The sequence below is a fragment of the Haliotis rubra genome, unplaced genomic scaffold (genome assembly GCF_003918875.1).
Source record: "Haliotis rubra isolate DU_JTF1 unplaced genomic scaffold, ASM391887v1 Scf344, whole genome shotgun sequence".
Taxonomy (NCBI): domain Eukaryota; kingdom Metazoa; phylum Mollusca; class Gastropoda; order Lepetellida; family Haliotidae; genus Haliotis; species Haliotis rubra.
This window is the reverse complement of record NW_025767018.1, coordinates 207,143-219,222: the sequence shown is the minus strand read 5'-3', so window position 1 is coordinate 219,222 and position 12,080 is coordinate 207,143. Positions and strand designations below refer to the sequence as shown.

Genomic DNA, 12,080 nt, shown 5'->3' with positions numbered 1-12,080 from the left:
GCTAAGCTTAATGCTCAAAGAAAATATTGCCTGTTCCCAGTGTATGAAATAAGGCCCGTCCGACCGCCCGAGACAGGCTTGTTTTCTGACGGACGGTCTAAATTTACAGCTAGCCAGCCTGATGGTCTGGTAAAATTTTAGATGTTCCATACATCTGTGTAAATTCACCATATTTGGTCTGGTTAAATCCATTTTGGGCTGTAACATTTTGAAGTTACCAGCCCTGATGTTTGGCTGGATTTTTTGGCTTATTTCATACACTGCTGTTACTTGTTCATTTGACACAGGTCGAGATTCTATTAACTTTTTATCATGTATAATTTACTCGAACAAGTATTGTCATAATAGGGGAGGCGGAGGGGTAGCCTAGTGGTTAAAGCGTTAGCTCGTCACGCCGAAGACCCGGGTTCGATTCCCCACATGGGCACAATGTGTTAAGCCCATTTCTGTTGTCCCCCGCCGTGATATTGCTGGAATATTGCTAAAAGCGGCATAAAACTAAACTCAGTCAGTCAGTCAGTCATAATAGGTAATATTTATGTCTCCAGTGGTGAGAACATAATGGTTTACATTGTCATGCTTTTTAAATGTAACACGGTTAATGAATTTGATGTCACCAGCTGATTCTGTAAGTGCAGAGATGTTATTTAAGCATTTTCTGTTACATCGTTCTTATTTCCGGAATCTGACATTCTTCCTTGACCATGTGAGGATGGATTAAATGTATTTACTGTGTATTGGTGTTTGTTGTGCAACCCTGCAGATATGCCAACCCTGAATCTAAGAAAAATGGAGTCATGACTGGCTGAAAGCCAGGCCTGAGCACCAAAGGTGCGAGTTGGGGGTGAGCGTGTGGTCGGCTCTGCCATTTTGTTTAATTTTTATACGGACGATGACATGGATTCGGAAAAACTTTGTGAAACTTCGTCAATAAACACCCAATATACACAATCGACACCCAAAGGATCATACGCTAAGCTTCTGAACCCTTTTACCAGTGTGCACTCAAATAAATCATCAGTTACTTATGAAATTGTATACCGTCAAAATAAATTCAGAATTTTTTCTCAAAAAACAGTTTTTTAAAAAGAAATCGGAGAGCAGATTTTGTTTTTGAAAATCGGAGTGGTTGGCATCTCTGACCCTGTTGGAATCCAGAGTAGACTGTGTCCCAGCACCTTTTTGTAAGGTGTGAGAGGTGACTGACTTGGGAACCTGTGAGGATTCAGGTTTGAATTGGTCCACAGAAACCTGTGCTGATCATAAGAGGCAGCTTTGTTTGACTTGGATCTGGCTTTTGGTGACATTGTCTTGTCCAGAAACAATTATTTTCAGGCTCTGTTGCGTGAAGGCTGGTCATTGTACCTCAATGATGTGGAGATCTGTGAAGATCCGGGTTAGAATTGATCTTCAGTAACCCATACTTGTAAGAGATGACCAACAGGATCAGGTGGTCAGGCTCACCGACTTGGTTGACACATGTCATCATATCCCAATCGTGTAGATCGATGTGCATGCTGTTGATCATGGGATTGTCTGGTCCAGACTCTATTATTTACAGACAGTGGCCATGTAGTTGGAATATTGCTGAGTGTGGCGTAAAACTAAACTCACTCACATAATGATGTGGATTGGTGCTCATGATATCCATCATCAGATTGTCTGATCTAGATTGAAATATTAACAGGCTGCCATCATATAGCTGGAATATAGCTTACCGAAGTGAAGCATTAAAACACAAACACAACTTCACAGACAACCAGGAGAGTATGAATACAGTGTTTATTATCATATAGCCTACAGTAACGTTAAGAAACTACTGTCTGTAACACAGAAACTAAGACAGAGAGTAAGATGACATCACAGGTGAAGAAACGGTCAATACACGTAACAAGTAACCAACAATGGTGGACAGGAAGATCTCCCAGTCCAAGAACAGTCAACACTATAGAACACTACCTGTCATAAGCATGTGGTTTTAATTTAATTTAATTTAAGGGTTCCTTGGGGAAAGTATATTAGGGTAACGATAAGTAATTACTATGGTATTGGTAGAACACGTGGGGTTTTCTTAAATTTAATTTTTATTTAGGCCAGACCAATTTTATTTCTTGTTTACGGATATTTGTCCTCATAAAACCTAAAGGCAGGAGGGGAAAAAAAACAAAAAAACCCACAGAGTTTCCATGTTCACTCTTTTGGTTTGTCTATATCAACCAAAAATAAGTTGAATGAGGTTAGGTTTCACACTGATTTCAAGAGTATTTCACTTTCATCACATTAACATTAGGATTTTATTTTTGGAGCAGGGAAAATCAATTATTTTGTTTTTCTTATTCTTGAAAGAATATGACAAGCGGATCTGTAAAACAAGAAATAAAATTGGTCTGGCCTTAAGGATCATAAATAAATAGTACTGGTGTTGAAAATAAAGCAGTTCTTGAGGTTTTGTCAAGAAGCATGATTATAGAAAGTACAGGTAAGCATTCCAGGAGTATATTTTCTGTATCTGAAGAAATGTAAACAAAATCGGTATCATGAAATAATACTTTCTGTTAGGAGTGTAGGTAATTGTATCCCTATACAGAACTGTTATTATGAATAAAGTACTTTGGATGAAAACAACATTTCTTACTTCAGAGATAAACAGGTCTACAGACTGCAAAACAAAGGGAAATTTGTTATAACATTTAATTAACATTTTTCTTTCACACCTAAAGATTATAAAGTAACAACTGTCAGTCTAGCCTAAACTGATTTCAAATTCTTTGAATGGATAACATCAAATTGATTTTCTAAAGGCAGACATATAAAAAAGTTTCATTTCACAGGCACAGTTCATAATATAGGAATGTTTTCAGAGGCCATTGCTCCAGGTATTAATGAGTATCTAATAATACATTCTTCCAAACATTCAGTTAAAAATGAAAGACAAAAACAGCCATTTGCAGAAAAAAAATGTTGTAAAACTCAAAAAGAAGTGAAACATTACCAGTTCTTTCATATTCTGTCAGCCAGAAATTTGAATTAATTTTAGCTGTGACAGATATAGGAAAGAATTGGGTGGTCTTTTACTCTTTTGAGTCGAATATGTTAAGCTTTATACCATCATAAAGCATTCAGTAATCGTAATGCAGAATTTCTGCACGGAACAGCCATTTGGTACAGCATTGACTGAATTAGTCTGAAATGACTATGTATCGTGACAAGTTTGATAAATATATCACAGTGTCCTGTTTCGGAGGCAAAACATGGATGTGCTTTCTCATATTGATATAAGAGCACTTAGTTGTCATCACACGGACTCCACGTCATAAACCCAACACTATACCTATAGCCATTACTTTGTTCACAGTACAATATTATCACAATAGACAATTATGGAGTCAAAATGGGTAAATGATTTTTCATTTGGGTTTTATTAGGGGCACTTGTACAGGTTACAGGTTGGTCAAGGGTACTACTGACAAGCCCAAGAGATCCCTATTCATGATAAATATGAATCACAAACAAGCCAAGAATCAAACAGTTTCATACACAGAGCACATATATTCAAACAATTTGAAATCAATACAGAATGAAGAGTAGCGTATTTGACTTGCAACTGAACCCTAATGCAACATTGTTGCCTAGCCTATAACATTCATTGAAAAACAAAATTGTTTTTATGTTCTAAAACAACATACTACAATAGCATCTTGCCGTTACCATCGGAGATGCAGTATTCATCTTTATGCATCAAGTGTCCTGTCAAATTACCTTTGATTAAAAATGTGGCTCGTGTAGTATAAGTTTAAGTAGGAGAGAGAACTTGAGACTGTGTACTAGCCAGGTTCCACAATCTGATCTGAGACTAAGACAATCAGTACTTTTAAAATTTAACACTGAAAGCCGCACGTAACTTGCAGAAAAGGGACCGAATATGCATTCATGCAGAACTTGGAGATGTAGATGCTAAAAATATACTCACAACAAAATGCTTCGTCTCCTTTGTCATTTCTTGAATTATGTGATTTGAATTTCCCACAAACATGCATTAACACTTTCTAAACGTATTCTGGCCACAATACAACAGGCACTTAAACCTCATGTACAAAAACTATAAACAAAATATCTACATAAGAGCAACAGTAAGCAGAGCCAAGACTTTTACTTCTCCAGTCAGGAACACTGTCTTGTGGTGTAGTTATACCAGTCTAAGTAAACTTAGGTTCAGCTGACCCGACCTTCTACAAGGGTTTGTTAGACTCAGTATAGCAGTGTAAGGAATAATACTGAGCCTAAGTTTACTTAGGCTGGCGTTATACTGGTTTATCAAAGTACAGCTCCCTCTGAAATTGTTCATGCTAACAAAGATCTTGATAAACAAAGTTTCAGCCAACAGAGAAAGCCCCCTTAAAATATGTTCAGGAAGGGAATTCCTTTGACTAAAATTGAACAGTCCTACAGGTATTATTTTGCCTTGTACGTTGGACGTTGTGTCCACATTTTTGGAGGTAGAACATTTCAGTGCTGAAGAAAGAGAGGAGATAGTCATGGTTTTAACTCGGGAACAAAAATAGATACTTCTCTTCCTTGAAGGAGATTGTCATTGCTAATTGGGATCGGTACACTTCACTGTCTCTTTGTTGCATCAACAGGAACTCTCAGGCTACATTACTGTTACACAACAGACAACTGGATTGTCATTCATCACAACTTCTAGTCGGAGTGCAAAGACTTCACAGCTTCTAAGAGTTAAGAGTGCGAAGAAACTATTGGGTTCTATTAGATCAACTTGAATCATCTCTACTAGAGCTCCCATGCTGAATAGACAGTCTGTGACCATCCATTGCAAAGAATAGTGCCCTTGTTCAGAATCTATTGGGTACTATAAGATGAACTTGAACCATACCTACTGGAGTTTTCGCAGTGTGTAAACATCCTCTTCCAATAAGTGTTTTTGCATAAGAATTATAGGGTATAGGGTGAGTTTGACACTACAACAGTGTCCCTACGCAGATCCACTAAACTGCAAGTCCCCATATTGCTGAAGTCATTAAACATGAACTCTCTCTTACTTTGACTTGGCCCTAATTCCAATTAACCTAGCATCCATACACTTTAACATAGTCTTTCAAAAGTCATAGCACTACCATCCCTTATGGAACAGTCCTATCCATTGTTATCTTCAATCATACCTGGAGTCCCAGGTACTTATACTCAAATGCATAAACAGACCCACAAATATTCACACTGATCATACTAACGTGAAGAAGCTGTTTGAAATGCTGGTTATCTTCCTGAATGTTTCCTACAAATACAGAAACGATTTGCAATATACTCCGACACTGCTTATTCAAAACAGAAACCTACATGCACTTTACATTCACAGACATATGCATGCTAACAATATTGACACCATAAAATTTTCACCATCAGAATGAACCAGGCAAAATCTGACAGGGATTATAACATTGACTTGTGACTTGACAGGACATACTAGAACACAGTAACTGCACTGTTGTTTCAGCTGTAATTGAGAATTACACACCGAGCTATTACATCTAAATATTTTGTGCAAGACATAAGAATAATTTTTAGTCTGATTGTCTGAAATTAACAGCAGTCATGGGATAATTGGGGTTGTCTCCATAGTATTTCAACCTAAGGAACCTTAACCCTTTAACTTGTAACGTCAGTCTTGTCAAGGATCCCCAACAGTGACACTGTTAGTGATTCCAAAACACAGTAAAATAAAGGTTTAAAAATATCAACATCTATTTGAAGTTAGAAAAAGCCAAAATCAGGTGCCACAAATCATGATCACTTTAGCTCCTATGTTGCTAAGTTTACAAATTACATTATCAAATATTATCTGTGACATGGTGGGAGTACAGACATACTCTAATACAACACTACATGTACTCGATCAGGACGGAGGAGAATTATCATCATCATTGATACAAAAATTCAAATTACTATCACTAATCTACATCTAATGTACATAGACGGGTCGAGAACCTGTGGTACATGTTAGCGTATAACTGTTATAACAAACATGGGACGTTATACATCATATTGTACCAACTATGATATAACATTCTGCTGCTGTCGTATAGACTCGGAGCACCAATGTTGGTGCATAAAAACTAATATCATTCTTTCAATATGGAAGTCAAGGACCTTCAAAGCATGAACAAATATTTCAGGCAAATCTAAGGCACAAACAACAATTATAATGGAGAAACAGTATTAAAGACATCTCATATCCTTGGAGTTCATACAATTGAATAATTGTCCTACAAAATGCTTGACGAGAATTATTATGCTTCAGCCTGTTGACTTAAAGAAATAATTCACCACAAAAATTACAATGTTGCAAGATGTATTTCACTGAAAAAATATTTTGGTTCATAATTTCTTTTAAAATATCTTGTTTTACAGCTATAGCTGAATATTTTTGTATAAAACAACCCTCGCTTTTCCAAGTATCAAATTATTCGTCCTTTAGTTGGTTCCAAGATGTCTGTGAACATATCTTTGTCACGTCGTTTCTACATACCGGTAGTTATCTGATTTTCAACAAAGGATACAGAATTCAGCCAAAGTGGCAAACACAAGGAGATAGCTTTGGTCTGTACAAACATAGTTGATTCCAAGTAAAGCAAAATATGAAAAGATTTTTCTCTAAATAAGCAGCTACTGATGAAGGCTTGATGAGAATTTTCTTTAATTTTGATGTCACAATGTATGTTTTCTTTAATATCGTTAATAACAAACTAGGGCGTTATTTCACCACAAGACATACCCTGAGACTTGTGGAAGCTGTTGAGGTGTGGGTTTTACCAATATCAACAAGCTTTCATCCGTACTGTGGTCACCAGTAGTGGAACTCTTAACTTAGATTTTTAGTAAAAATTTGAAATTTGGTATCAGAACCATGTATGCAGACACACACATATAAAATATGTACCTGTCATTAAATCCTTGAAACTGTTTCTATTTTGCTTCAGTGTAGGTAAATGTCAAAGATGCCTTATTGCTCTAAATATTTCACATATACAATTTACCGGAGATGCTTTTGGAAACAAAAGGGTGTCTATTTCAACATGTAACATTCCCCTATTTCATGTTTATGTACTACTATTAATAACATACATAGATTTCCCAAAGCTCCTCACAGCAGTCATTTCTTCCCAGAATGTCATGAAGTGCAATAGAGTGCATGTTATTGGCTGTCATAGCACTGCGGAGAGCAGCTGGTGTGTTTACATCAATATCATCTACAGTGTTTGAAATCAGGGGATGTCTTAGAATTATGGCTGCAGACTTAACACTATTCACACTTGTTAATATTAGACACTGATATGAAATGAGACTCTTTTTTGTATGTGGAAAAGCACCTGTTAGCACCCTTCACTAGAGGACTAATGCCATTAATCCCCAGAATGCCGTTTTACAAAACAGCCTTAGCTAAGACTATAGCAAGTCTATGATAAGGTATGGGAATTACGGTCAACTTAGCTGTAAGATTGCTTCATATTAACGGCACCCTGGGCCACATTTCAAATATTTAGCTGTGGCCCTGGTACAATAACATAATCAGTGGGCCATCTTTAAAGCTTTTTGCTTTGCATATTCCACATTTGGTTTACCAGTACATCTGTATATTCTTTATGAAAGAAAACAGACAAGATTCATCATTTCTGGTAGTATGGTTGAAAAAGTGCCAACAATATTCTTAAGTGTTATGGATTTTCAGCTTAGTATGCTCAACGTGTAAGACAAACAGATTAGCTCTGAATCCATCAGAAGAAATCGTAACTTTTGTTGATCCATAATCATTGACTGCAGAGGCAAGACATAGGCTTACTGTACATTCTAATCCCCTTGCTCTAGACATTAGATCTCTGTATCAGGGCCCAGAATTATTATCAAGACATAATAGAAGACTAATCTGGGAATGTTTTGCATATGTTCATAACTGAAAAGACTGATGCTGTTCTTAAATCAAATCACTAATCTGACACACTTGGGAAGGATATGAGATTATTCTTTGTGGTAATTGCCTTATGGTGCACCTGACCTGTGTTGAACTAATATCTACTTACATTTAGATTCATTCAGGATATCATTCCGCACCATATGATTAAACCAGTGTTCAAAATTGAGGGGTTGTCAGGGATTGACATCTGCTTCAAAAGTATCAGAATCTGACTCTTACAGTTTTCAATTTTCGGGTTATGATAAGGATCCCTGCTTTCAGCCCTAATTTCGAACACTGTAAGAGCTAATTGAGTCACAGTATCATCAAATGAAGCCAGGTCTATATGCAGGGCCTAGCTAGGATGAGTCTGTGTGAGGAGAAACGTTGATGTTTGCAAGGTGTTGATATGGATTTGTCTTTCACCAGCTGGCTTGTAGTTTCTCAGCAGTTCTCTGTATGAAGTCTCGATGGCTGGCGTACAGCTGTAACGAATGATCCACATCCATCCACTGTACCCCTACAGCATCATCACCTGCAACAGCAACAGCATCACACTGCAACATCGACACCAACACTTGACTAAACTCAGCTGGTCAGTCCCACAGGTTAGGTATGTCCCCATATCCAAATCGTAGACTTCATGCCAATCACTTGATTGTCTGGACCAGATTCAGTTATTTATAGACCAATGACAAACAGCTTGATAACTGCTATGTGCAGCTTTAAACAATAAACAAGGAACTGTTTGATTGGCATTTTAGAAGTTGATGAATAATAAGAAAAGTATAATACTTTATGGATAACAACTTCTTTATTTATTATGATGCTAATAATATCATAATACATAAAGAAGTTGTTATCCATAAAGTATTCTACTTTTCCTAATAAACATAGAAAACAACATATATTGACATGTAAGAGAAAGGGAGGTAACTCAAAACTGACAAATTTACTTCAAGGAAATGGCTCTTCAATACCCACTCATGAATGGGAATGAGAAAATGGACACCTCTCAAGTCAGTTGTCCTACCTGCATTGAGTTTAAATCTAGCAACATTTTCTCCTCTTTCGTCATGTAAATTCACTGCTATTGTCTCCATCCATGAATTGTCTGTGTTCCGAGGATCATCAACATAGCCTCTGTAAATCTGAAAAGTAGAGAAAATAGCTAACATACACTTTCATCACAAAAATCAGCTTCACAGTCTTCACCTGGGATTCAAACCCAGGTTTGATGAACATACAATTTAACCATTATACCACGCAACCCATACTCGCAGAGTTTAACAACCTTCCAGCTAACTAATGTTAAGGCAATCTCATCAAAATCAGATCTTTCATTCCAACTGGATGTCTTTATGTAAAAGTCTGAGGACACCTCTCCAGGAGGTCTTGTCAGTTTAACTTTCTTAATATGGAGGCTTCTAAATTCTCAGTACAACTGTGAAAAGCATTCAGGAATGATTATCTGATTTTTGTTTGTTGTTTAATGCGGCACTCAGCAATGCTCCAGCTTTATGGCGGCAGTTTGTAAAATAATCGAGACTGGACCAGACAGTTAATGCAATTGGGATATGCTCACATGTGTTAACCAAGTCAACAAGCCTGACTTCTCAATGCCGTTAGTCGCCTCTTATAACAATAAAGGGTTGAAGAAGACCAATTCTAACCCGGATCTTCACAGGTTCTGATTTACAGGCCTCAAAAATAAATATGATCATAGGTTCATAATGCAGTATAATACAGTCATGCTGTTATACTGAAGGGGACATGTTTTACATGCTATTGCTTCTGAGCACCATGGCGCCTACATCCTAAATGTGTTCTACCAAGACTATATTTGTGTTCCACTTTCTTACCTCTGATCCACCTTGGTCAAATAAATCACTTATTGACTGCCTAATTTGCTTCTTCTCATCATCTGTTGCCATGAGTGAGTTCAACGCCTCCTCTCCGAACTCTCTTTTCAGTGTGACAGATACCACCTCCCCTGCATCAACCATACCCTGCAACCAAACAATGGAACAGATATGTTTTAACACAAATGTTCAAACACTTAAATTTCCATGTGTCATTTCTCATGATAATGAATAAGCTTCCTCTCACACATCGTTGTACATCTGAGCCAATAGCTTTAGGCCGCGTTGACAAAGGTACGTTTTGGAAGCTAAGGAGAATGACGATTACTCTTTCTTGGTCCTTCAAATATTTTCTACAAATATCATATTTTTTCTCTGACTTGGAATTGGCTTAATGTAGCTTGTAAAACACATTTTCAACAAAATCACAAGTTTTTGTTCTTTAAGGTAGCTTGCATGCAGATCAACAATGTGTCAGTACATCTTCTTATTCAGCTGTTAAGCAAGACTATACTGAAACATTGTTATAGTAGTAATTAAATGAAGTTGTCATCCATAAACATCCATTCCTAGAAGGCCAACAAGCAAAGTGTGGCCTCAATGACTGAGTGAGTGAGTGAGTTTAGTTTTACGCCGAACTCAGCAGTATTCCAGCTATATGGCGGCAGTCTGTAAATAATCGAGTCTGGACCAGACAATCCAGTGATCAACAGCATGAGCATTGATCGGAGCAATTGGGAACCGATGACATGTGTCAACCAAGTCAGTGAACCTGACCACCCGATCCTGTTAGTCGACTCCTACGACAAGCATGGGTTACTGAAGGTCATTCTAACCTGGACCTCAATGAAAACAAGCATAGTGTCAATTTACTGCCACATTAAGCACGTTTTTCTTTGTATCTTGTCTTATAACCTACCCCTGGCAGCGCCCATTCCTTATTGTCCTGTCTCTGTACTGCTATAAACTGAAGAATGGGACTCCTGATTTGGCTTTAACTACTTCTCCTGTTGTATTCCGCTTCCATCTGAAAGAGAGACATGTCTGTAATAAGCCAAGTAAGTTAAACAAACCCCAGATTAGATCACCCTTGTAACAGAAATACTTCAGTTGGGTGCAGATTCTGATTCATGATGAGGATTTGAATTGTTTTTGATACTGCTTAACACCTCAGATATGAGGTATTCAGACCAGATCATATTGTAACCTGCAACAAGATTACAGCTGATAGTTGGAAATACATGGACTGTTTAAGAACATAGCCGTCATGTTCAACAATCACATGCATCAACCAACAAGAAAAGGTTGCTGAAGACCAATTTTAACGTGGATCTTCATGATGAAGCACATGCTCATTAGGTCAAAAGTCAAGCCTGAAATAGAGGGGAGCTAACTGCATGTATTACCGTGTAACTATTGGATCTCCAGCATGATTAGGTCCCCATCTTCCAAGACAGCCCCGCCCACGGAGACCAGTGCGGCCCACGGGATTCCTGCATGACAAATAATTATTATACACAGGGCAGCCTGAACCGCATTACTAACTTAGTAAATGTTTAAGATTTTTCAGATTTTCAAATTCAGATGTATACAAGTTTACATTAACTAAACTGATGATACACACAGAGTTACATCTGTGCCCAAAACCTAGGTCAATCTTATCAGACCTGAATATTGTCCTATATGCAAAACTTCTTTCATCATACTATAGTTAATCCATCATGGCTGCAGGGTATTTCTTCCAATTGTTTGCTTCTCTTAACCAGATTCTGGTAGTTAGTTAGGATCTGAACAACTAATTTAACTTGTCAGTCACTCACCTTGGAACTTTGTCTATAACGTCGTAATTTCCTAAATGGCTTCTTCTGTTTATTACTCCATCTACACTGTTCCACTTGGGCTGACGTATAACAGCATCTGCGTGTCTGAAACAACGAGTGAGTGAGTGAGTTGGGTTTTATGCTGTTTTCATTGACATTCCAACAACATCACAGTAATGGGTTTCAGACATTGTACTTATGAGAGGAATGAAACCTGACCTTTGGTGTGACGAGCAAACACTTCAACCACTAGGCTACCAACAACTGGAAATGCATAAACGGCACTTTATTTTTTTTGTTAGTTGTTTAACGCCGCACTCAGCAATATTCCAGCTATATGGCGGTGGTGTGTACATAATCGAGGCTGGACCAGACAATCCAGTGATCAACAGCTTGAGCATTGATCTATGCAATTGGGATATGATGACATGT

The 12,080-nt window shown here is 37.6% G+C and overlaps 1 protein-coding gene across 1 annotated transcript in view; it reads right to left on the bottom strand.

Moving 5' to 3' along the window:
- Window positions 1–1,765: 1,765 nt before the first annotated feature.
- The window catches only part of LOC124284755 (ADP-ribose pyrophosphatase, mitochondrial-like), a 29,375-nt gene continuing 19,060 nt past the window's right edge, over window positions 1,766–12,080 (bottom strand). The window contains 7 exon segments of the mRNA XM_046720858.1: window positions 1,766–8,501; window positions 9,000–9,117; window positions 9,829–9,975; window positions 10,748–10,809; window positions 10,812–10,855; window positions 11,235–11,321; window positions 11,649–11,753. Of these exon segments, the coding sequence (XP_046576814.1) occupies window positions 8,389–8,501; window positions 9,000–9,117; window positions 9,829–9,975; window positions 10,748–10,809; window positions 10,812–10,855; window positions 11,235–11,321; window positions 11,649–11,753 (676 nt within the window). The 3' untranslated portion in view covers window positions 1,766–8,388.